This window comes from Penicillium daleae (genome assembly GCF_028827525.1).
Source record: "Penicillium daleae strain IBT 16125 chromosome Unknown utg000001l_segment0_segment0, whole genome shotgun sequence".
Taxonomy (NCBI): Eukaryota; Fungi; Ascomycota; class Eurotiomycetes; order Eurotiales; family Aspergillaceae; genus Penicillium; species Penicillium daleae.
Genome location: NW_026623149.1, coordinates 2367033 through 2392082, shown reverse-complemented (window position 1 = coordinate 2392082; position 25050 = coordinate 2367033). Strand labels below are relative to the sequence as shown.

Below are 25050 nucleotides of genomic sequence, written 5' to 3'. Positions count from 1 at the left end.
GTCCAGTATACTCGGCATTTCCTTATCCCCCCCACATTTCCCACCGGACCCCGCGGACGCGTCCAAGCGACGCCTTTTGCTCGTTGACTTCGGCGCTGTTGATTCGTTGGATGCGACGATGCGTCCGCCTCCCTAATCGGGAATAGCTTCCTTAGCTGAGGACCTAACGACAGGCAACGAATTCTCATTGGTATCTATCGGCTCATACTCTTTTTCTATCTGCCGGAAACAATACATACAGTGTTCATCATAGTCCCTTATGCTATTCATGCCTTGGCAACTACATTTTCCGGCTTGATGCCCGGGAAGTTCGTGAGATGGTACGCATCGATCCAGATCTTCTCGCCTTCGCAGACCATCACGCCGAGGCAGACCAGTCCATTCAACCAATTGTACGGGCCCAGTCCCGCCTCCAGACGCAGATGCGAAAAGAATTCCACATCGTCTTGCGTGACGACGGCTTTGGGGGCCTGTGTCCAGTCTTGTTCAACTTGCTTTGCGTACTCTGTTCCTGGACCGGGACGATACAGCCCGTGGGCGCGGATGTATAGGTAGTGACCGTCTGATGTGCGCGCTGTATACCGCGCATCGAGCTTCATTGACTAGAGAAGCGCTGTTAGCAATCGCGAACTTGCTCGCATGATGTATTTGAAGGTCATACGTGGGTTCCCTTGATCACCGTGGCCCAGTCAGCTCCTCCTAGTGGCAGGACAGTTGCTTCAATGCCAGGACCCTTGATGCTTCCGCGCACAATATTCGCGACGCTGCGGATGATCCCCGCGTCGTGGGGAGTACCCACGTTGATTTCCTCCTTGGCGATATGGCATTCTAGTCTGTACAGCCAGGACAAGGCGGGTTGCCGCATAGATGGACTGCCAGGGAACACTTCGTTTCCGGGCGATGGAGCGGGCGACATGGTGGAGACTGCGAATCGAAATGGCGGTGGTAAGTTTTGTTAACTATAATTGAATAATAAAATCGAGTTCAAGTATTGAGTTATCGCAGGAATTCGTGGGCTTTATCGACCCCCAGATTCCCAAGTATCTCCAAGATGGACGCTGGGTATTCTCAGTTCGGTGAGCTGCTTCTCGTGGAACCCAATTGCCTTCCCCGCAGTGGAGCATTTTCTAAACGGGGAGGTTGACCCCCAACCTTATCAGGGTTTGTGATGGACTAAGACATGATAAAGCGACTTGAACGAGGTAGTATGATCGATTATTTTTGGACTAAAGAGGTAGGTACAACAGGATGCATCCGATTAGCGAACAATCGCCTCGGCGATTCATTATGGTGGCCTATTTGAGCTGATAGCTTCTCCAACTATGTGCTTCTCTCTCTTCAACACGCTTCTATTTTTCTATCTTCTCCTCTGAAGAAACCAAACTATTTGAATACTTTCTGATTTAAACCGTCAAAATGTCTGTTGTACTTTCGATGGTAAACAGTGCCGCGGTCTCGCCCACTGAGCGACAACGTGCTCTAGATCGAATTCATTCCGATCCAGGTATCCCTAGTGATACCACAACCTCTTCTTTCTGGCTGCAAAATCCACACCCGGACTTTGATCAGGCCTCCTCAAAACCTCTTCCCACCGACGCCAATGTCGTAATCATTGGCTCCGGGATCACAGGTGCATCTATCGCACGTACTTTGCTCCAAAACCGCGCCAAGTCAACATCTACTTCCTCCCATCCGGCCGTGGTCATGCTAGAGGCTCGTGATATTTGCAGTGGAGCCACAGGCCGTAATGGCGGCCACATCCTCGAGACAGCTGACGAGTATGCCGAAATTGTGGATGCCTTTGGAGAGGAATCGGCGCGCAAGCTCCTCCTCTTCCGACTGGCGCATCTGCGTGAGATGTTGAGTGTTGCGGAGGAGTTAGGCCTCACGGAGGTGACACAGGCACGGAAAGTGCAATTTTTGAGCGCTTACTTTGGAGACGAGCCATGGAAAGCTGCGGTAGAGAGACTACGTCGGTTTAAGGAGGGCATGCCCGAGGAATCGGCAGAGTGGGCTTCGTATGAGGGCAGCTCGATTCCAGAGGTTCGTGGCAGATACAAGATGGAGAGATCACAATGCTAATCTTATTATCAAAGGAATTCAATCTATCGCGTGCTACAGGTGTAGTTACTGGCCCAGCTGGAGCTCTCTGGCCATACAAGTTCGTCACGGGCGTTCTCTCTCGTCTTCTCTCTGATTATCCAGAGAAATTCCACGTCGCAGACCACACTGTCGTAAAGGCCATTCATTCCAGTAATGATTCAATCAAGCCTTACGAGATCGAGACATCCCGTGGAACAATAACTGCTAAGCACGTTATTCACTGCACAAACGCACACGTTGGCCATCTCGTCCCCGGTCTCCGAGGCCGTATCTTCCCCGTACGCGGGCAAATGTCCGCCCAAACACCCGGAGATAAATTCCCTCTCCAAGCTGCAAAACACTCATGGCTCTTCAACTATGACCGTGGCTTCGATTACCTCACCCAGTTACCCACCGGCCAGATGATGTTCGGTGGCGGCTTCGCAAACGGTGAAGGAAGCGGCGTGGGTGATCTAGGTATCTCCAAAGACGATGAGATGAGCGTCTACCTCGATATTCATCTATCCGGCGCGTTGAGCGCGGTCTTCGGCCATAAGTCATGGGGCTCGGTGCACGGTGACCCTATTCAAGCTATGTGGACTGGTAATATGGCATTTAGCACAGATGGATTCCCCTGGGTGGGACGTCTACCCAGCTCTGCGACAGGTCGGACTGAGCCTGTCGGCGGCAATATGGGCTCGGAGTGGGTGTGTGCTGCATTTGGAGGCGAGGGTATGGTTCAGGCTTGGCTTTGTGGAAAAGCGCTGAGCACGATGATTCTCAAGCATGATGATGAGCTTGTATCTAGTGCGGATCCGGATTTGAATTGGTTCCCAGAGCAGTTGCTTGTTTCGGAGGAACGGGTTGCTGTGGCCGAAATGCCGAAGACTGTGTCTGAAACTGGACGTCAGTCCCATCTGTGAAAGGATGGGTTGAGTAGTTCTGTGCTTGGGGCCATTCGCATTATATCAGATGAATGATCATAATCCTATGAGTACTTTAGCGCAATAGAGGAAAATTCTTCGACGGGGAAGTGTTTCGGAGACTAACAAACTTTGTAGATTCCAAGATAAAATCTATGTGTTGTACTGAAGATAGAGTCGAGTCGGTGATAAATTCGCAGGAACTATCATCCTGCGCTGTGGGATTGGAATAACTACAATAAGTTTGTCATTTAATTGCGTATGTTTCTTCCTACCTCTTTGATAAATGTACTGATGAAAAATCTCTTTGATACTTATCACCATATTACAACAGCACGTTCGATCCGCCTGAATAATAAGCTTAACATACATGGTCCAACTATGTTCCAAGCCCCGAAACTCGCGCAGGATATCCATTTCTTCGTTTACTTGATAGCCATGCAAAGCCACTACCCACCATGGGTGTGACCCTGCTGTTCCACAAGGCGATAGTATCGTGCCGCCAGGCCACGACGAGACTTCTTACCGTAGAACACCATTGGAATGATGAGTAGCGAAATACCCAGACTGATAAATCCACATGCAATGAACATGTTCCGGAGACCGTCGCGCTGGATCCATGGGCTAATGGCAAATGGAATACCGATGCTAATGGCGTTGCGGAGGAACGCAATTCCAGTAAAAGCATCGCCAGTGATCTGTCGGAAGCGAAAGGTTAGAGCACTGTGTCAATTCAATGGGCGACAAAAATCAAAGTGGCTTACATCACGGTAACTATCAATGACCAGGGTCAGAGTGGCATCGCCAATACTACCCAGGCCGAATCCGAAAAAGGCTCCGCCAATGCTGGGGTAAATCCAGTGCATGCCCTAGATACAATGCATTAGTCTTTACGCTCTCGAGTCACCTTATGCGGAGTGGTCTTGAAGGCATTCAGCTTCAGAGCCAGGTGTAAGCTTACCTGTGAGATTGTGATTCCGAACATCATCAAGCCTGCAGCCATAAAAAGGGCCGGGAGATGCAGAATATACAAACGCATCTCAGGCTCATAGAAACCTTTATTTCTCCGAGAGAAGTAAAGAATAGAGCGGTCTCCAAGCAGTCCACCGTAAAGGGCACCGATGAGATTTCCAACGAATGGGCCAAGGCTCATGAACCCAATTTGCTCGGGCGTGAAGTTGTAGGGAGGCAGTGGGAAGACAAGGGACAGCACATTCGCAGAGATGGTCAGCCAAACCACACCAGAGGCATACTGGAGTCCAGTGAAGAAGACAGTTGGGAATTTGAACAACACGTAAAATGGCCGGTAAAAGTAGGGCCAGATGGGCTCGGGAGTGGGAGTCCACAGAGCGAACCGCTTTCGCCATGAGTTAATAGGGATACTGAGGTCCAATTCATGATGAAGGCTGCTTGGTTCAATTGGAAGTGCGGCTTTAGTGTCTGACTGCACGCCAGATTTGTGATCTGGGTCGGTGGGAATGGAGAGATCCTCTTCATTGTCTGGACCATCTCTGGATTGCCCGTTCAGGACTGGGACATATTTAGTTTCTTCATAACAGAAGAGAAACAAGAGGAAGAAGATTGCGTTGAAGATCCCCATTGTTTGATAAGACCAACGCCAGCCTTGTCTCGTCGCCTGGGCTCCTGCTGCCATGGGGGTCAAGAAACTCTACACGAGTTGTTAGCAAGACTTCGCGTCAGCGGAGTAAACCACGTACCCCAATCATGACCATGGTCATGTACAGACCGTTCATACTCCCACGGTGATGCACAAAGAATAAATCGGAAATCTGTAATCCAGAGTCAATACTCGACGCGTGAAAATCACGGGAGATGTTCATACAGTGATCTCCGCAATAGTCTCGTTGGTTGCACCAGCCAAGCCCTGTAGCAGATTCGTAACGTAAAGCTCCGCGAGACTTTCAAGTCTGGCAGTCCAGAATGAGGTGGCTAGCATTATAGCAGTGGACACAATATATACTGGTCGCCGGCCGAACTTCTTAGCCAGAGGAATGAATAGCACGCAGCCGGTCGCTAAGCCAACAAAGTTGACCGACATGGCCTGATTGAGTTGCGAATAAGAGACGTTTAGATCTATAACCATTTGTTGCCAGAAGATCGACTGGATCGAGAGTCTGTCACATATGAGTGTTGTGAGCGTGGCCCGAAAGATTATTTGTGGGCATGGCTTACGCTGTAAAGACCACGACTGTCATTCCCAATACAATAGTGAAGTTCACAGCCTTGCGAGTCGTGTTCCAATTCTACAATACACAATTGTTAGTTTCAGATCCATTACGGTAACAATATCATGAAAGACCGACCAAAGGCTCATTGGGATCATTGGTAGGCACTGGGTCAAGCATGACAGCTCGCTGGCCATGAATCTCCGATCCATCCTCTGTGGAGCCAAGTCAGTGGATATTCACACACTCAGGACCTTTAAGCCTTACCGTGAATCAGACGGAATGTTCCAGGGGGAAGTAGTCCGCCTCCTTCAAAGGACGATCCATCAATATTGACACGAGTAGCAGCCATTGTTCCACAGAATTGAACGAGATCAACTTGGATGTGCAATGGAATACAACGGCGATGTGAAGGGATATTTAATTATCTTCCCCAGATTTCAGACTCCGCTCAGATTGGTCCACATGACGGGCGTTGATATCTCTATGCGCCACCGTGACAAGAAAACGACGCACTAACAATCCTGATAAGGCAGTCAATCGAGCGAGCATGAAGATGGCAGTTCATGTCGGCTTTGAAAGTGCGGAGAGAGTTCAGTCTCGATCCAAGTGGGTGTTCCGACGCCACTTCATTTTAGGGCCGCGAAGGGTCTGCCTGCCTAATACGGCATAGATCCTCCCAAGATAAGAGGCGCTTGGCATGGGACTTACTGTTAACCTGCGAGGTTCTCCATTTAGGCCCAATAGTGGCGTCTCGCAATCGTTAAGCGATTTTAGGCTGGTGGGGACCTGTCTTCATGTGGAAGGTGGACACTCTTATGCTCTTTAGGCCCCTGCGTTTCGGATGATCGCCAAGTGGAGGATGCCGACACGATAGAGAAACTCGGCGGCCTTCATAGTTCCACTTTGACTAATTTCCACTGGAGACGCTTTTGGCGAATGCAGACTTACAATAGTTTCTCCTTTTGCCCACGACTATAGAAACGATGGCGCTCAGTGCTATCTCCTACCTATCATCTCTCGAGTATTGCAGCAGCTCTTCTCCAAAATCATGTCCAAACAAAAGCTCACGGTCAATCTATTGCCCGTTCGTAACGGTGTGCAGTACTTCATGGGAAACTTCTTTTCAGAGAAAATCTTTACTGACACTTAAAAAATGTAGATCGATCGATATCAGGCGTTGCGCGAACAGTCAACGCAGCCTTCACGTCCGATCCTCTGATAAAATGGCTTCGACCGAGTGCGACACCATGGGGCTACCAAGATGCAACGACACAAAAATGGCAATCCAGAAGGGTACAAAATGTGATGTCCGAGGGCATTGTTCTACAGTCAGCCAGCGTCGGTCAAATGGCACACGAATACCCTCTGCAGAACAAGGCGACAGAGCCTTTGGATGGCATCGTCACACCTGAGAAGACAGCTCAGGCATCAATTGCCCGGGATCAAGAGCTTCAGGTCAATCAGAATGGCGATGCTGGTGCGGTTGTATTCTTGTTCCCTCCAAATGGACATCTTCCGTGGTCGCTCTCCTCGATGTGGCTTGCTTGTAAATTGTGGTTCCTGGAACTATTTAACCCGGTCCAAGACAATTCTAGCAAGGACGAGGTAAGAAACAATAATATCTGTGATAGAAAGATTCGTTACTGATTCAATCGTCTGAGCAGCGAGTGGAGATATTCATGGCGAGACACAATTTCGGCAAAAAGGCCCTCCGGGCACGGTACCCCAAGCTGTGGTATCTTGAAGTGGTTGCCGTACATCCATCGCTACAGTCACGCGGACTAGGAGGAGGTGTCATGAGAGCTATCCTAGAGCAAGTCAAGGGACAACCGATCTTCCTGGAATGTACCCGAGAGGATAATATTGGCTTTTACGAAGGGTTCGGTTTTAAGACTGTAGAAGAGGTGGAGCTTATAGATGCTCCAGTGCACGGCAATGAGGATGGCAGATTCAAGTATTGGGTGATGATTCGAGAGGCAGATAGTACATAGGGAGATCTGAACGATGTAGTGTGGAGCGATACAATATAATAGAATCTGAAAACTCCCTGCCATAGAGATGAACCGTTGATAGAACATGAACACATAACAACATAGAGCATACATAAAGCGTTTCATGACTCCTTACAAAAGACCCATTTCAATGTCTTTCGCTCGGGCCAGGTCGTTTATATCAAGCGTAGAATCGCCACGACGCCACACTTCCTCCAGAAACTCTAGAAGAATTTCATCTTGACGTGACCCTAAAGAACATTTCCGAATAGCCTGCTGCCACTGAGGATTCTGACGCATGACCCCCGCCTCAAGCCCGGCAACAACTATCGGGAAAAGAACTGAGTTTTTGATAAAAGGATCCTCGTTTGGGCGCTCCAAGCATCCCAAGCGAAGAGCATCCAGGTTGGCCAGAACGCGAGCTACGAGAAGACTCGAGTCTACCGGGCATGAATTCGGCTGTCGCCATTTTGACAAGCTCCGAGGGTTACCTGAGACTGGTTTCTTGAGGCGTTCACACTGGCGGATGGTCAAGATCCCCGCTAGTCGGTATGCTTCCCAAAGATAACATTGCAAGAAATTCCCCGCTTCTCCGGGCCAATCCCAGAAACTTTGCTCTGTGCTATCTAGATCAATCCCAGCCAGTAGATCCAAGAGAGAGCGCGGTAGTCCAGTTACTGGCTCGATGCCGTGCCTCGGTCTTGTCGGGCGGCAGAAGCGACGCCAAATACCGATTGAGGGAGCTTGACGCCCTACGGCGAGACAAGGAATGTCCATGACTCCCATAACTTCGAGGAGGTAAGCTCGAAATGGATTTGGTGTCGAAGTACTTTGCGGATCATCTGGAGTGTGACTTTGCAAGATGTTATGCATGCCTTCTAAGTGCATTGTCCACGGCATTCCGTGCATCAACTGCACAAGTGGGGAATATGGGTCAGCGCCCTAAGCCAGAATTATACATGGAAATGGGGAGTTTGGGGACACTCACACCAATACTACATAGGAGAAGCCCCGCAGTCAGTGTTCCATCGGAGAGCGTCGTAGACCGAGCTAATTCGGACCGAAATTCCCGTAGCGATGTGTCAAAGTATTCGAAGAATTGAGGTGTGTCAGTGGCAGATAGAGAGAGTTGGAATGTAAGACAGATATTGTACAAGGCGCTGGACTCCTGACACAATTCCGGAAGTCTAGGCTGCAGCATGCTCTCAGGCGCTGTAGTTGAATGTAAAATGTTGATTCCATTTGTCAGGACTTGCAGATTCGCATGTTCAGTACACCGTGAGACGATATCGTTGCATTTCGTTTCAGAACTCACATTCATTGAAAAGAGTCTCATCTTGCTCCGATCTGTCAGTCTTGGGGGAACAATTCTCGTCCAATTGAGTGACAATTTCGTGAAAATCTAGCATGACTCGTTAATTCTGTACCAATTCTCCGACTTATCATCAACTAACGGGCATCTCTCTGTGCCTGGGCTTGAGCCTGGAGCTTTTTCCTCTCTCTGCTCAAATCCCTCCGTCTCCCCTTTGGCCTCGGCGGAACATTCTCTTCCAGTGGCTTATCTGCGCCGGTAAATCGACCGCGCGAAGCAATGCCGCTGCCCCAACGCAGTCGTACCTCGTAGCCCTCACAGTCTACTCCACGCTGTGCACAATTTTGACAAGTTGGGCGAGCATTATCGCAACGTCGCCGACGGCGCTTGCAAGTCCAACATCCCTGATAGCTGCGGGTCGACATGCCGAATAGAGGGAGAAATTAATTGAGCACGAGGCACGGGCGGGTGAAACGGGCCAGGCATTATAAGAAATGCGGGGGAAGTGGGACTACCAGTGGGCAGCACTGATAACCGACAGATATCGGGTCGGACTGCCGGATTGGGAAAACAAGCTCCATGAGTTAAACTATACTCAACCTATAATTGACTATAGAGCCCCCGCATGGACATGCCCATCATAGAAACAGTTTCAAATCCTTGCAAATGATATAGTCTTGTGGTAGACTTGTTGTTCGTGGCCTTATCTCCCAATGTCTTTCCAAACGCCCATCTCCAAATGCAGGACCACTATTCCAGGGTTAGGCACACTGGATGGTTTGCAGTATGCCAATGGTGTCCAACAATTCTGCGGCATTCCTTATGCACATCTACCAAAGCGCTGGACTCGATCAACTTTGAAAACTTCTTGGAATAACGACCATCACGATGGAACAAAGTTAGGGTACATGCTTCCCCCAGCCGATCGAACATGAGCCCCCACTCACATCTTTCAGTAATGATTGCCCGATGCCAGGGCTGGTTGATGGCGACAACTCGAGCGACCTTGTTCCTGTCCCGCCAGCTGCACATTTACCCTGGCCTCCGGCTGTAGATGAGCTATCCGGCTTGGTCATGAACATCGTTATTCCGCGTGCTTTCGACAATACTCAAAAATATCTCCCTGTCTTTGTCTACGTACATGGCGGATCTTTGCTATACGGCGGTGCAAATCTTCCAATATTTGATGCGGTCAATCTAGTGTCGCGCAGTTTGGAAATTGGTCTTCCCATCATATGCGTCAACTTCAATTACCGAATAGGCATCGGCGGGTTTCTAGCGGGCGAGGCTGTTGCACGAGAGCTCAAGCAGGACGGCTATGCGGGAAGTGGCAACTTTGGCTTCACAGATCAAAAGGTCGCTTTTGACTGGGTGCAAAACTATATCGGGCACCTTGGAGGTGATGCTGAAAAGGTGACTGCAGTTGGCGAGTCGGCCGGCGGTATTTCCATCAGTAATCAGCTCCAAGCAGCGCAGCCCGCCGTCTTTCACCGTGCTGTCTGCATGTCTGGACTGTCTACAGCAATCCCGCCTTGGACTATTCACCAGCATGATATCTTTTTTGCCGCTGTGTGTCGGCATTTCAAGATCGATCCTACGGCTCCCGATGTACTGGATCACCTGCGAGCTATACCTCAGCAAGAACTTGCGGATGCAACGCCCGAGATTCAAGGCGTTCCTGCAGGAACTGGAAACCCTTGTCTTGACGGCTGGTTCTATCTTCCCGAAGCAGATCCGCGGGGTGTCACCGCTCCACCTGCCTGGCTCAAGGGATTTATGTTTGGTGATGTCTACCACGAAGGAATCATTTTCCATGTAAATCTGCTAGAAGGTGATTATCATTCAATTCGGCGCGTCATTCAGGTTCATGTTGAGGATGAGTCTTTGACTGATCAGATTCTGGAGGCGTATGAAATCGCTGACGACCTGCCACACTCAGAACTTCTCGAGCGAGTGGAGCACATGTGTGGTGATTTCATCTTCAAAATTCCGAACTATGCCCTGGCAAAGCAGTGTGCAAAAAATGCGGCGCAGAATGAAAGAGCTGTATATTTATATCATTTCGACCAGCGGTCTCGTCTTCCCAACACGCTGGAGGGGACGGCATATCATGCGCATGAGTTGTTGTACCTGTTTGGGAATTTGGAAGAAGAGATGAATGCAGATGAAAGTCAAATGGCACGGGAGTTTTCCGCTGCGTGGATTAAGTTTGCAAACTGGCTTGAGCTTTGGAGGGCAAGCAATTCGTCATCATGGATGGTATGGGGACAGAATAGTAAGGTTGAGTTGAAAACTGAGACTGAGGATGAAGACGCTCGGAACTATACTCGGATGAACATGATTCTCCAATTGGATGAAGGAAAAACATGGCAGAAAGGGCTGGCTGCGATTGATTCACTGGTCAACAGAAGGTGGAAGTTATGGTGAAGGAATAGTCTGGTAGAACTTTCGAATTGATGCGTCTACCTTCAGACACGCAAAATGCAGTCAGTTCATAACATTTTGCTCGAGGAAGAATTTATCAGGCCAAGCACCCGGCATGGGAAATTCAACGACTCTATTTCTCTCGTGCTTGCGCCTTTTTGCAATCTTCTTGGCCTGTTTTCTCTCAAATCTTGCATGATTGAATGTGCATTTGTGGATTTCACACCAAATCTCCCGAAACGTCCGCTTGCCTGCCGGTCCAAGACAAGGTCGATGCAGTTTGTCTCCAGTCTGACAGAGGGTATGTGTACTCCCATTGAACGGCCACAGATCCAAATAATTTCCGAAAGAATCGCAGGTGCAAAAGGTCAAATGTTGGCAGTGTATCTCCTTGCTGAGCTCCCTGGCTCTATATAATAATGTCTTTTCTCTGGCAGACGGTCTCCAACTACTGTGTTCATATGGTGAGATCCAGCCGCCCCTGAGGCGGTCGCAATCATCACCGAGGAGTATTATCAAATCCGCACAGAAGCTGAATTCTTCCAAAACTAAAGCAGCTGGACTTTCGGGGTCCACCCATCGCAGAACTTTTGGAATCAGGCAGCCCATATCGTCGAATTCAAGCGCAATAGTACGGAGGTGAATGCATGTATACATCTCCTTCGGGATAAAGTGCTGCGAGAGACTTGGTCCGGCAGCTACAAGTGTGGGCTGGGTATCAATCGCAAAGGGTTCGAGCTTAGAGAGGCGGGTTTCTTGCAGGACATAGTTTCGAACATCGATTTCACAGAAGTCAAGAAAACTTAACCACTCAGATATTAACTTTTGGTACGCAATCTGCATGGGTGAACATGCCACAAGAGTCTGAAGTAGCGTTCGCGCGTGCGGGTCTCGGTAGTGTAAGTCTGCGCCAGCAATGACAAGCTTTCTTGCGAGTTCACGGTGCATTTTCTGCCACCCACTGTCGCCTGGTTTATTCCATGACCTCATTAAAACTGACAGTGCCGACCCGAGGTAGAAATCGGATGGCATGGAGGTGATTTGCACGCCCGTGAAAGCTAGCCAGTCAAGGATATCGAAGATTTTAGGATAATGGAGACACTGGCGTGATAAAAATAGCTTGTCGATTGGCTGCTCTGCATATTCGACTTTGGAGCAGACCACCTTGAAAGTATGGAAAAAGCTGTCGATCTGATGCTGCCTGACATTAGGCATAATGAAACGGCTAGTGAATCGGCATTTAGGTATTAGTAGGTTCCTCATTAGAATTACATTTATCTGGCGCGCTTACATCATTTCCAACATATCTGATATGTTTATCTGGCATCCTTCATGTATGAGAAACATCAGAATGTCCTTGCCGTCGTTTGCGGAAGTGATCCAAGCATGTAAAAGTGCATCCTACCGATATATCAGTACCAGGTCAATGTACTTTATACTGTCAACTCACAGAGAACAAAAATTCACTAAATATTGAGATGTCCCGGTTACGAAGAAGACCTTGAACACCCTCCAGATCATCATTGCGGGCGTATTTATATAGTCTCAAATTCATATCCCTCGACATATGTGAAACGGTCTTAAGGCTGATGCTTGGGCCCGACATTCCTGAACAAGAGATCATGACCCGAATAGACTTGGACAGGAACGAAGGATAGAGACAATACGTTGTCTTTGTGGTTGTCGACCGGTACTGCGAGCCCTGATAGTCTCTGCAAGTTGTATCCTTGGATTTGGCAATTCCAATGCGGCAGATGAAAAAGTTGTGTCCAGACCGGTGATACTCTTGCGTGCGTGTGAACGTGCTCCGAGATAAAGCGGCTGCAACTCCATATCGCTTGGATAAGTGTGAAGCACTGTTTATTTTAAGCGATGATCCAGAAGTAGCCGCTGGTGCTTGATTACGGGCGGATGGCAGCGCGTCCAACTTCTGTACAAAGAGAAGCGTGTTTCGAGTTTGTGAAGCCCTAGAAGTTGTTATCAGCTCCTTGCCCATACCCTAGAATACATGCACTACCTACAGCGAATGCGTCGTGAGCGAAATATCCAGTATCTGGATAGCCTGACCAAGCTGCCGCTCCAGCTCCAGCACATCCTCCTTCTTCCAGGCCGACTTGAACGAAGCCCATTTCCGACTGACCACACTCCGACCATTCTCGGTTTCTTTAAATCGATCAACAATACACTCAATCCTCCGGACCTTTTTCTGACAATTCAGTAAAGATGTGTGAATATCGTCCGCCAAGATATGCTTATCGCCGTACAGACTGCGCTGGTATTCGAGGGCGTTCCGGACACACGATGCGATCGCGTAGATTTGATCGAGGAGGCTTTCGAGACGTTGGATTTCGGCTGGTGCGTCTGAGACGGTTTCGAGGAATTTTATTAGAGTGCACGCCCCTGCACCGAGCTGGGCGGCCAGCGAAATAACCGCCATCACACTTGCACCGGCGCCCAGCCCGTCCATGATGCTTCACAGTCAACAAAGTCAGGAGTGCGGTGATACAGTACCAGTGATGCGATGAGAAAACATCATGGCCAGGGAGCAGAAGCGCCCGGGCGTGGTGTCTGCCTCATGATGGCTGTGTTGGCACTCCAAGCCTCACTAACATCGAAGCGCTACTGCACGAGGGGGCGATTAATGTGCAACCCTGATTGGCAGGGTACACCAGGGATGGGACGAGTGCGGCTGAGGCTGAGCGTAAGTTTACCGCCTATTAATTTAACAGGTAGAGAAGATTCTCTTCGATTGAATTATTAGACAAACCCATATCTCATAAACAAATAGACCAATATCTCAGTTATGTACAAGAGGGTCCAATCAACCAGTCAATCCGAATCGGGCCCCCGAAACGAATCCGCAAGTGCGGTAGAGGCGTATGATACAGCCCAAGAAACCAAAAACCCAACTGTTCGGTACACAAAGGTAGAAAGAAAAAAAGACGTAGCCTAGACATGGCCAAGATGCAAACCCGTAACACCATGCCAGGGTAAGTTTTCGGAAGATGGAATCATGACAATCAACAATGGAGGGTAAGAGGGGAATGATAGCAGTGACGCCAAACGTATCAATGGCAGATGAACAAAAAGAGACATATGTATAAGCTTCAAGATCGTGCAAAAATAGCCAAAGGCGATGAGGAAAACACCAGGAAGATCTATGCCTCCCGGTATCCCCAAATGCGCCTTTGCTCGTTTACCCACCACTTCCCAACCTGCTCCGCGTCTTCGAGCCACTCAGCAGCCGCCTCGCCATGCTTGGACAGAACATCATCAACGAGTTTTTTCATTGTCCATGACTTGCGGAGATGCAGCTCTCCAGGATCTTGGTTCAAGTCGCTGAAGACGTACTCGAAGCCCTCCTTAAGAGGCAGAACAAGTCGGTAGGGTGATCCAGCAGCGGTGATTGAGACCATGGAGCCGCCAGCATTGACGATGCCAAAATTCCAGTTATACCGGGTGCGGTGGCCCTCCTTTGGCTGGGTCTTGTGTCCCTTTGGCTGGGTCTTGTGTCGGGAGCGAGCGTCGATCTCGTTGGAGGTTTCGCTCGGTGTGTCGTGGCCCTCTTTGATGTAAGGGACGAAAGGACGGATGAGAGATTGGCCTTGATAGTCGGGCAGCAGGGATGAGGCCATCTCGGAGTCGCGAGCGTCCAGGGAGTGCGACTGGACGAGAAGGTCGAGGATGGTTGGGATGATAGAGATGGAGGTTGCGTTGGCGTCGATGTTGATACGAGGCATGTGCGGGTGTCTGAAGACGAGTGGGACACGGTAGTTGCTGATATGTCCGTTTTCATAGGTACCGGTCATATCCTTGTTATCCTCGCCGAAAGCCTGACCATGGTCGCCAACGACGACAACCAACGTCGAGTTGGCGATACCGGCTTCGTCGAGCATGGTCATAATATCGCCAAGCCAGTTGTCCACGAAACGGGCTGAGTTCAAGTAGTTGTTCATCAGATTGTGGTTGATGCTGCCCTGGCTGCCCATGTAATGCTCGATCGCAAAATCGTCGGGGGTATTCCAGGGATGGTGGGTGGTGCTGGTGACGTGGGAGAGGAACATGCGAGTCTTGTTGTTGGCGGCTTCTTCAAAGAGATCACGGACATAAGGCTTGAGCTCGGTCTCGGCGAAACCGAAGTAATTGATCTCCTGTCCTTTGGCCCGATATTTGGATTTCCGCGAGGTCAGGGTGCTCTTGACAACCTTGTGCTTGAACCCCATATTCTCGTTCAAGACATCCTGACGATCGTAGTCGTCGGTAATGGACTGCATGAAGACGGATTTCCAAGGGTTCTTCAGAGCCTCGGATGCGGCATCATCACGCTCCAGGATCTCTGAGGATGGACTCGGGTTCTTGACCGTATTAAAGAGTTCGAAGAGTTGAGGTAAACACGGCTGGTAGATTTCAAGGCCAGTCTCTTCCAGAAGATCCACGGGGAGTGGGAACACACCACAGTGACTTCCCAGGATACTCTTGAAGGTCAAAGAGCTACCAGTGAGCGCTCCACGAACGTTCAATCCCCCCATCCCGTCCTTCGCCGAATCCTGCCAGTTCGCACCACTCAAATCAACCTTGTTGCCCTTGCTATCGGTAGCGTACTCGCCCGTCAACATCTGTGAAACGGGAGTCATTGTAACCAGACGATCAATCGCCTCCTCTCGATCCTCCTTGGCATGCGACTCGAGCAAAGCATCGAACATAGGAGTCCCTTGCTGCATAGGGAAGAGCTCCTTGCGCCCACTTTCGAGGGTCAACAGGATGACATGGTCAATCTCCACAGAGTGCGCATCGAAAGCAGCCTTCAACGGTCCGTATATGTCGCCTCCAAGATTGGAGATCTTGAGCGGGTCAGTTCTTGGGTTGTAAAAGCCCGGTTCGTTGTCGTTGCACAAGTACCACGAATGGTTATCCTTCTCGGCGCGCTCGTCGGGGGTGTGTTCGTAACGACTGAATCCGGGAGGCGGATTCTGTGGAAGCCAGGAGGGACGCGACCAGCTATTGGCCATGAATCCGGTCTTTACATCTGTCCAAAGAGGAAACTTCATCGGAGCTTGGCGACATCCTTCGGTGGTACTCGATTTCTTCGTAAACGCATCCAACAAGGTCAACGGTAACGCGCCCGACAGGTGATCGTACGGGACCGATGGTCGAGTCAGCTCTAGGAACAATAAAGACGAACAGATGGAGACGGTTATGGCGATACGGCGCACGGTTCGAAGATCTAGTGTCGTCATCCAAGATTTGTTGGGGACGCCGAGTAACGTATATCGCGCTCTGTAGCTTCCGCTGAACAAATCCCGGATCGCCTGCAACCCGAGACCAGTCCAGTGGTAAATTTTCGCATGAACTAGCCAGGCGACCAGGCCAAGAACCGTCGCAGCGGCGGAGACAGTCGAGATGCCACTGAGCAAGATCTTCATGGCGGCGGGATCGCTGAGGAAACTATTGCTGGCGGCCCAGGCGACCTCTGCGCCGGTCTGCATGAAGAATCCGAATTGGATAGATGACGCGCCCCATACGATTAGGCTAGAATTTTCAACAGCTCAGTCAGTATACACCTCCATCCAATTGCGACAATCCCGATTATCTCAATCTTTCACCCGAATGGAGCGCACGTACGAAAGCAACCCTCCCAAGCATGTCGTTACCCATTGCAACTTAGTCTCCGGCCATGGCGAATATAATAGTACCCGCACAAAGACAATAACGAGCAGGTCTGGGATAATAAGAGTGGGCGCGTAAAGGACGAAATAGAGGAACGGAAGAGAGTGGATATGTAGAGCGATGTGCAAGGCCTTGGAGGCGAGACCGCCGACGACCAAGGCCGCGAACAGAAACGGCGGGAGCGGGGGAAGATAGGCGAAGAGCTTCATGGCGAGATCATAGCATGGTTTGTCGTTGCAAGAGGTGAGTGAATCAAGAAACAGAAAAACAAAAAAAAGGTGAGGATGGAGGTAGGAGAGGGATGTCGTGGAATGAAAGGCTGGCGGAGGAGGACTGGAATGGGGACAAAGCACCCCGGAATGTGTCGAGTCTGTGCAGCGCGAAAAAGAGTGTGTGAGAGAAAGAAGTATCCGAGGTAATGAGCACAGCTAGAGAAAAGCAAGAAGCAAAAGTAGTTGAAAAGCAACGGGTCCTTGGGAGAAGAAGGGACGAAGGAAAGGGAAAGGGATATGGATATTGACCCTTTGGGAAGGAAGAGAGAGACGGTTCAAGGAGCACACAGGACAGGACAGGACAAGAAATTGATAATCACGATTCACGAATACTGGAGTCCAGTAGTACTTCTAAATCCATCGAATCATCGCATCAAATCCGGTGTAAATAATAGTAATTCATACAATGTACTAAATCGATGAACTAAAAAAGAAACCTACGATGTGGGCTCCAATGGGGAATCGAGGCACGCGACAAAAAACCTTGGGATCGAACGGCCGCAGGGACGAAGGACCCTCCGGAAATACTCCCAGCCCAACCCTCCACGGGCCCCTCCCAACCCACTCTGTCCGACCCTTTTCAACCTTGTCCAAGACATTGGAACCTCTAAGCCTCCCTTCTGATCGGGTTGCTCCGGCCATCCGTGCTACCCAAGTGGATCCCCCAGATTTGTGCCTCGTTTTGCTCGGATGCCACGGAACATCGCTCCCAGAGATCCCCTTGTCGCCGTACACGACAAGTTGGCCAGGGCTATGCATTGGCGACGGATCTTTCAGATCCCACTCGAGACCCTACCTACCTGTGACAAAGCCTCTGAGAGCAGGGCTTTCGACGTTGCACAGAATAATACTCCGTACGCAGATCAGAACTTGAGGCACTCTCCACTGGGTGGACCCTGCAGCGCGCCTTTGCTGGTTGCCTGAGTCCACCACGTCTGATTCGTCGGGCTGAGACATCAGTGTGTCTTCATCACCTCATCAGTGGAACACGCGCTGCCGCCTGGCTCCAATAATCCACCTCCTATCACGAGTATTCCCTTGTTTTCCAATCTTACAGCCCCTATCGGCCTCATCCTTCGGGACCCGCTAAGGAGGACTTGCGGCTGTGACAAGGACAATGAGCCTTCTCAAGGTCCTTCAACGGTCGGTGCTCCATCTGACAAGCTCTCGCCAAGGCTGAAAGAGGCCTTGATGCACGCGATAATGGTCCGAATTCGCTCATGCCTCGTGTTGGTGATCGTCCCAGTTACAGCAATTTCACACTCTGAGACCTCGGGGATCAAACACTTGGCGATCCGACGCCATCGAGATCCAATGGCCTTCAACCGGGCGATGTGACTCTGCGTCGTGTACTGTACAGTCGGGATTCATTTTGCTCCCGAGGCACCGTTCCAAACAACCCCACGAGCTTGGCGCTGTCCGTCTGACGTTGTACTTCTGTACTCGTTGACCTGTCCAGCCGCATCCTGATACCTTAAACAGGTTATTTACCACCGTCATCCTTTGAGCCCGTTGCATTATGGCCCCCTATTCTTTGCATTTCCTGCTTGGGTGGTTTTGTCTCCGATCACAGATCGTCGGTTGTCCTTCTCTTTGGCGTGATCAGCCTTGGAACAAACACCATCTGATCAGCCTTTTGGACTCAGACGATCCTGCCCAAACGGCGAAAAGACAGATCCAATCGAGTCCCAGATGATCGCGAGTTGGACGTAGAATATTGATACATAATTTCATACGGGAATCTCCGTACACAACATATCAACGGGGAAAACGTGGGACCCAGAATCTAGTGCGAGAACCGGATTCAGGTCAACAGTTAAATTTAGTATGTATTCCCCTGGCCATGGACCCCTATTCGCCAAAAGTGGTCTGGTCTGGTACGTCAGATCCAGTGGCGACGGCTAGCCATTAAATAGCCCAGTTAGAAGGGGGTCCAAGTTTCCTTCCGAGCTGGCTTCCGAGGGATTCTAGCGGATGTGTGGGTGAGCTAGCGTGCTCAATTTCCTATAGTGGGCTAGCCTTGAACTTTCTTTGGAGCCTAGCTAGATCCTTTGCGCCACATTTAGTCATGAGTGCGCTAAAGGTCTCAACCTCTCGAGAGCTGAGTAGCGCCAAGGATAATAGCACTGTACAGTGCGATACGGAGTACTCCGTACTTCGTATAAATAATTCCTCCTGCTTCCTTCAAAGGATGAAGTGGCTTGGCATTGTTGGCTCGGTTAAAGCTTCCAGGGTTCCCCGCGTCAAGTTTAAAGTTGTATAACCTCAAATTGTCCTGGACCTGAATTCTATCTCATACTTTGCAGGCCATTTCAAAGGTGGACTTCTTTTTCAACTGCGGTGATATCAATTCTAAGTATTCCTCCTTGATGTCCCAGTATCCATTGTTTCGCCCCTATAGTCCGACGAAGCCCTAGCCCCCAAATGTCTACCTAGTGCCGTCAAGTTGCTAAACCAGTGCCGAATATGCCACCTAGTAGAGTAGAGAAGCTGAGCAACGAACAAGACTGCTATACACAGAGCATATGCTTCGGTAGTTGACAAATTAGAAAGCTAGTAACCAAAAATTTGACCTTGTCGAGGTCATTTTCCCTAGTTGTACTATGTGGATGGCGACCTCCCCGGGCTGAATATAATTACAACTAGAATATCGGGACCTGTGAAATTGACGCCGAAAACTTCCATGTCAATGAAAATGGAGTGTTTAATTGCACGAGGAATAACGTCTGTGCCCCTATGAACTGTGGCAACCACAAAGTGTTTTAGAACTCAAAGCCATACACGGAGCAGGGAGGCAAGGTTATCCCACTGGTAGATGCCGCCGAAGAAGAGTCTTAATTTCTTAATTTTGTATTCCCTAGACCACCCCCTCCCCCTTAGCATGCTAAGTTGCCTCTTGGGCCATGATCCCCCCTCAGCATTCTTTGCGCTATATCTGCAGAAGTAGAAATTGAGCACATGCTACGCTACACCACACCGAACCCCCAGTAACTTGATTTTATATAGGATATGACGCGATCGTTCCTCGTTATTTTTCTGAATGGCTCTTAATAGCCTTTCGAATAGGCATACTCTAAAACTTCTAGGTAGCAAAGTCTCGTCCAGTACTGATCTAACACGAGAATATAAATCTATATATGAAAGATAAACCCCGAAGATATCTATCTATATAGTGCTCGGATCGTTCATCTTTGAACTTAAGAAGCCGCTCCACACCGTACAGCAATATCCCAATCGTCTTATGCGACTCCAGTTACTCTTTTGTTATCCCTTTAAATCCTTGCGTAGCAAGACTAGCCAGAGCCCGATCATAAAACGTTGTCTCTAATTCCTATCGGTCTTCCGTGTCTTGCCAACCTGGGTTATAAAACCGAAAAGGCTATTCATAAAATGAAAATTCGACCTAACCAGGAGGTAAAGAACACTATCCCAATCTAATATAGCTTAAACCCGGCCCGTACAGTCGTCGATAAGGTAATTAAATAGGGCGGGATCCTAATAGACAAGGATCACGGGGAGGGTAGCGATATTGTGTAGGTTTAGTAGGAGCTTGTTAATATAAGCAGAAATTTTGTTTCTAAGGGTTATATATCGGAAAATGTAATTGTTGACCTTATGACGGATTCTCTCCAGGGTAGAAGTGAGGTCGGATAGAGGAGTGTCAAATATAGCAGTATTCGCTCTAGCTCCTCGAGTAACGAAGTCTGCAAGGTTTATCGCAGTCGCTATCTTCTTCTCAAGCGGCACTTGAAAGTCCTCAGAAGACATCAAGACACTGATATAAGGTGTCCCTTCTACAAAAGACGATGTACACATAAATAGCTCTTCGTATATGCCCTAGTATATTACCAGTCGTACAATAGGTCTATAAATACGGCTAGCTTTAGAAACTCCGAGAAGGTCTTGCTTGTCGCATCGGAACTGGACGGTAATACGATAATTTGCGTCCGTGGAATATGTATGTAATATGACAGTATAGCTCAAGCTTCCCTGGAATAGGCTTGGTTGAACATCTACCTTGCCGGTAGTGTTTGAAGAAGGATTGGCGCAATATAGTGCAAGGCGAAATGGTGACACGATTCCTGGGAGAGGTTTGGCAGTGGTTCGAAGAATTGGGCCACGACGAGGCTCTGGCAATCGTCCATTGTAAGAGCCTACTAGGGATGGTATTTACCCATTCTGTCTAACACGAAGCGATGAGTCTGAGTTTGCTGTAGATGCTGCTACCTTGTTCCTATTTAAAGACAGGAACAACATATTGCCCTAAGGGACATCCTGGCAGACAGAGCGAGTAGGAACGATACGTATGTATGGATTAGGTTGAGTCAATTCATTCGGAATGGCTCCAACGCCGGGTGATTAGGTGGTTTAAAAGGATTGAGCTTTCAAGCATAAAGATAGGCACGGGGGTCGTCCTTCCGTTGGCTGAGCCAGCTTGCCTGAGTTCAGAGCCTCAATCCTCATTATTCCTTCCCCGTACCTTCAAGCCAGGACAGCCGGGGCCGTAGGGTATTGCTTTGGTCGACTCACTTATCTAACACCCCACTTCAGTCGTTCATGGGCCGCCCAGGAGCTCCTCAGTCATTGTGGATAGATGCCGCTCCCCATGCGTAGCTTGGGTAGTAGACTAGCCAGCGGACAGTGCGTGGTACTCCACCCAATCACTTCCTGGCATTTCCTTTTCTGGGATTCGAAGACCATCAGCCTATTCTCACCCCCTGTCCTGACCTGACAGGACTCGGATTAAATATGACGTTTTTATTTGACTGGTGCTTGGCGCTGTAGCCCGGGAGGAATCAACCGCCCAACCTCCGATGTTCTCTCGGGAATGTGTTGTTGGGATTGATGCAGTTCTTACACAGAAAATTTACAGCAAGTGAGAGGCTGGATTAAGCTGGCCACGTATCAAGGGCTTACTTCTCAGCTCGCCACATGCGAAACATTTCGGAGGTTTGCGGCCTTCAGGCAGCCATGCATCAAGCGCTTTTGAAATGCTCTGGGCAACCAATTGCTGAGGGGTCCATCTCTTTGCGAAAAGTGTTTGTGGGGAAACAAGCGTCGTGGTGAATAAGATACGCATATGTAAGGACGTTCTAGAAACTCTCTTCTTCCAGGACTTGAACAACTATCTCTCATTCGCGTGGGACGCCAAAACATGGCGGAAATCTTGATAAATCCTGCAGACCTTCGGGGCTGGAACAAATGATCAGAGATGCACGTCAGCAGGTGAAACTTGCAGCCAACGAGTATGAGCCATTGCGCGAGAAGAAAATCGAGGCCATCATCCAGATGCTAGCAGAATGGGCTAGGATGACGACAAAAGCAAGAGTGGGACAATGCACCGATTCAGAGCAAGAGCAGCGGCAGGCAAAATAACAAGACGAGTCGCTCATATCACGCCGGATCATAACCCGGATCTGACGCACGAATATGAGAATGTACGCACAGCCTTCATCTTTTCCAGGGTTCGGGCGGAGATAATAAGAATTATCGATGAGGCCATCCAGTCAGCTCGAGAGACGATGGTTGCCATCTCTACTACTATCACAGAGGATAGTACTACAAGTAGAGATAGCCTTACCCGCGCGCCTGCAACAGCGCTGGATGGGCTTGGGAAACACCTTGTTGACCGGTCCTAGTGGACAGGAAGATCCGAGGACCTTGAAGAAGCCATCCAGGTGCTTCGTAGCCCGGTGCTAGCTCTGACTATCGATGGAGACAAGGACCCTGTTGGTCGTCTCGCCCGCCGGCTGGAAGACCTGTCTGTACAGCTGTTGCGCCTTTATAAACGGAAAGGGCGGGCCGGGGACCTTGACCAAGCCATTATAAAATCCAGGAGGGCATTGGCTCTTACGAGAGTGATGACCCTACCCGTATTGACCGGTTGGTCAACTTGGCTGAACAGCTCGCAATACGGAATATACGGACCGGAAGAAGAGATGATCTGAACTCGCGCGTGAACTCGCGCGTGAACTCGCGCGTGTTGTGCTCACGACCATGCCACAGAAACGTGCAGAACTTTCCGGCTGGATGGCCGGCTTGGGTAGAGTTTTTGCTTGTTGGGCTAGCCGGGATGATGAGGGTGATGATGAGGGTGATGATGAGCTTGACGAACTGAACCAGGCAATCACGATGCTAGGAGACGCCATCAGTCTCACGAGTGGCCATGATCCACGCCTCCCTTCACGATTAACCGACCTAGCAACGTATCTTACCCTCCGGTTCATCTCATCGAGCGACCTGAAAGACATTGATGAAGCCATAACCGCCGCACGCGACGCCGTGAACCTGATACCTGACGATAATCCGGACCTTGCAATCTCTCTTACTGTCCTTGCAAAAGCTCTATATAAGCGGTATATAAAGACGAGTGTAAACCGCGATCTCAACGACGCACACACCAAAGTGATAATGGCGACCGAGATTGCGCCGGAGGACCTCCCAGAACTAGCCGACATGTGGATCCTCCGTGGAAAGATTGAAAGCTCATATGAGGCTCAGAGGGAAGGTGAAGACAGCAGCGGAACCGGATCCGCTGACGCCTACCTAGCTGCATTCCGCTGTAATCAGCCAGGCCTCTTGATCGTATACGCGCGGTCCGCAAAGCGATTGAAGATCAATGGCAGTGGAGGACCTATCGCAACAGCCGCGAGGCGGTAGAAGCTGCGGTGGAACTTCTGTCAACAGTGTGTAGCCGTTATGCTACTCGACATGAGCAGTTAACGGCTGTGAGGAACACATCGGGCTTTGCCGCGGATGTATGCTCCATTCTTCTCGAAGAGTCAGAGTCACATTCAATCGATTCGAAGCCTGAACAGTCTCTAGAATGCTTGGAGCAAGGACGAGGCCTGATTATCGGCTACGTCACTGAAAGTCGTACGGAGATTTCGAACTTAAGACAGAAATATCGAAGGAAAGCACAGGAGCTTGAGCAGCTTCAGCATGCGGCATCCTTGCGTTTCCATACGACAATGGACGTGCTGTCACAGCAGAGATTACTGTTCGAGCGCGATGAGGCAGCGTCACAGATTGAGCCCTTTCTGGCGGGTATTCGGTCGCTCCCTGGCTATGAGCGGTTTCTCCTACCCCCTTCCCTGCAGACCTTGAGGGATACAGCCTCCGAGGGTCCGATCGTGATTGTGAATGTGACGGATATCAGCAGTGCCGCTCTCATTGGCCGGCCTTCTCCTTGGCCAGTGAAACATATTGAGCTGCCCGACTTGGACACTTTTGATATTGAAAGTTTCCAACCATTCTCTCTAACGGGGCCCGGATCGAGGTATATTGGGGCGGAAGAATTCGAATCCACAGGCAGTGACTTCCTCATATTCCTTGAGAGACTGTGGTTTGACTGGTTTGACTGCGTCTCCCCGATTCTCGAGGAATTGCAGTTTTCCCCGCCTAAGCGTGACGGTGGCGACCTTCCGCGTATCTGGTGGATGGGTACCGGGATGGCCAGTTCTCTCCCGTTCCATGCAGCCGGTTGCCACACACCGGAGTCCGTGGAGAATGCCTATAGTTGCGTTGTTTTCTCCTACACCCCGTCTCTGAAGACACTGCGATATATTAGGGAAAGGGGGAATCGAAAGCCAGAACGCCGGACGACGTTACTCGTTACGATGTCCACCACTCCACGAGCCAATGATCTACCAGGAGTAGCCACCGAAGCAGACGCGATTCAGGAGACCATGCACCCAGTAAAGATACTGAGCCAGCCAGACTCAGCCACCGTCATGGGCGCCCTGAATGAATACAGTATTGCCCATTTGCATGCCACGGGTGCTCGGATACCATTAACCTCGCCGAGAGCTACCTCGTCCTCCAAGGACGGGACGATCTCGTCCCGGATAAGCTCACCCTCCAGAGCATCAGCGAAGCTGATTTAAGTCAGGTATGGCTCGCATACCTATCCGCCTGCTCAACTGCGGAGCACAGGGTGCCTGATCTAGCCGATGAGGCTCTTCACCTTGCGAGTTGGTTCCAAACTGCCGGGTTCAAACATACAGTCGCGGCAATGTGATGATGAGATTTGTGCTAACGTAGCAAGGGTCTTCTACCACGAGCTTATGGAAAGTGGGATCATCGATGAAAATAGAGCCGTTGCTGTGGCTTTGCATAAGGCGATCAAACAAGTCCGGTTGGAGCACTTAGACCAACCATATCTATGGGCGCAGTATGTTCATTTCGGGG

General features: G+C 49.9%; 10 protein-coding genes across 10 annotated transcripts; 5 read left to right on the top strand and 5 right to left on the bottom strand.

Moving 5' to 3' along the window:
• Positions 1-266: 266 nt before the first annotated feature.
• N7458_000743 (DUF3237 domain-containing protein) lies at positions 267-916 on the bottom strand (the record flags this gene model as incomplete). The annotated part of the gene is made up of 2 exons (XM_056904137.1): positions 267-602; positions 662-916. The coding sequence occupies 2 exons, from the start codon at positions 914-916 to the stop codon at positions 267-269; spliced, it is 591 nt and encodes a 196-aa protein (XP_056771904.1).
• A 500-nt stretch (positions 917-1416) lies between these two features.
• On the top strand, positions 1417-3005 carry N7458_000742 (NAD(P)/FAD-dependent oxidoreductase; the record flags this gene model as incomplete). Its single annotated transcript, XM_056904136.1, has 2 exons — positions 1417-2043; positions 2097-3005. The coding sequence occupies 2 exons, from the start codon at positions 1417-1419 to the stop codon at positions 3003-3005; spliced, it is 1536 nt and encodes a 511-aa protein (XP_056771903.1).
• Positions 3006-3454: 449 nt separating this feature from the next.
• On the bottom strand, positions 3455-5543 carry N7458_000741 (putative MFS transporter; the record flags this gene model as incomplete). Its single annotated transcript, XM_056904135.1, has 8 exons — positions 3455-3703; positions 3770-3874; positions 3967-4674; positions 4724-4795; positions 4849-5140; positions 5199-5269; positions 5330-5406; positions 5459-5543. 8 exons carry the CDS (start codon positions 5541-5543, stop codon positions 3455-3457), a joined length of 1659 nt encoding a protein of 552 aa, XP_056771902.1.
• Positions 5544-6242: 699 nt separating this feature from the next.
• Positions 6243-7185, top strand: N7458_000740 (GNAT family N-acetyltransferase; the record flags this gene model as incomplete). The annotated part of the gene is made up of 3 exons (XM_056904134.1): positions 6243-6288; positions 6354-6799; positions 6859-7185. 3 exons carry the CDS (start codon positions 6243-6245, stop codon positions 7183-7185), a joined length of 819 nt encoding a protein of 272 aa, XP_056771901.1.
• Positions 7186-7317: 132 nt separating this feature from the next.
• On the bottom strand, positions 7318-8922 carry N7458_000739 (Zn(II)2Cys6 transcription factor; the record flags this gene model as incomplete). The annotated part of the gene is made up of 3 exons (XM_056904133.1): positions 7318-8097; positions 8174-8397; positions 8640-8922. The coding sequence occupies 3 exons, from the start codon at positions 8920-8922 to the stop codon at positions 7318-7320; spliced, it is 1287 nt and encodes a 428-aa protein (XP_056771900.1).
• Positions 8923-9466: 544 nt separating this feature from the next.
• N7458_000738 (uncharacterized protein) lies at positions 9467-10924 on the top strand (the record flags this gene model as incomplete). The annotated part of the gene is made up of 1 exon (XM_056904132.1): positions 9467-10924. One exon carries the CDS (start codon positions 9467-9469, stop codon positions 10922-10924), a length of 1458 nt encoding a protein of 485 aa, XP_056771899.1.
• Positions 10925-12938: 2014 nt separating this feature from the next.
• N7458_000737 (uncharacterized protein) lies at positions 12939-13388 on the bottom strand (the record flags this gene model as incomplete). The annotated part of the gene is made up of 1 exon (XM_056904131.1): positions 12939-13388. The coding sequence occupies one exon, from the start codon at positions 13386-13388 to the stop codon at positions 12939-12941; it is 450 nt and encodes a 149-aa protein (XP_056771898.1).
• Positions 13389-14079: 691 nt separating this feature from the next.
• On the bottom strand, positions 14080-16797 carry N7458_000736 (uncharacterized protein; the record flags this gene model as incomplete). The annotated part of the gene is made up of 2 exons (XM_056904130.1): positions 14080-16450; positions 16544-16797. 2 exons carry the CDS (start codon positions 16795-16797, stop codon positions 14080-14082), a joined length of 2625 nt encoding a protein of 874 aa, XP_056771897.1.
• A 5399-nt stretch (positions 16798-22196) lies between these two features.
• Positions 22197-22808, top strand: N7458_000735 (uncharacterized protein; the record flags this gene model as incomplete). The annotated part of the gene is given in 2 exon segments (XM_056904129.1): positions 22197-22484; positions 22500-22808. The coding sequence occupies 2 exon segments, from the start codon at positions 22197-22199 to the stop codon at positions 22806-22808; spliced, it is 597 nt and encodes a 198-aa protein (XP_056771896.1).
• A 49-nt stretch (positions 22809-22857) lies between these two features.
• Positions 22858-24746, top strand: N7458_000734 (uncharacterized protein; the record flags this gene model as incomplete). The annotated part of the gene is made up of 2 exons (XM_056904128.1): positions 22858-23368; positions 23431-24746. 2 exons carry the CDS (start codon positions 22858-22860, stop codon positions 24744-24746), a joined length of 1827 nt encoding a protein of 608 aa, XP_056771895.1.
• Between the last annotated feature and the right edge of the window lie 304 nt (positions 24747-25050).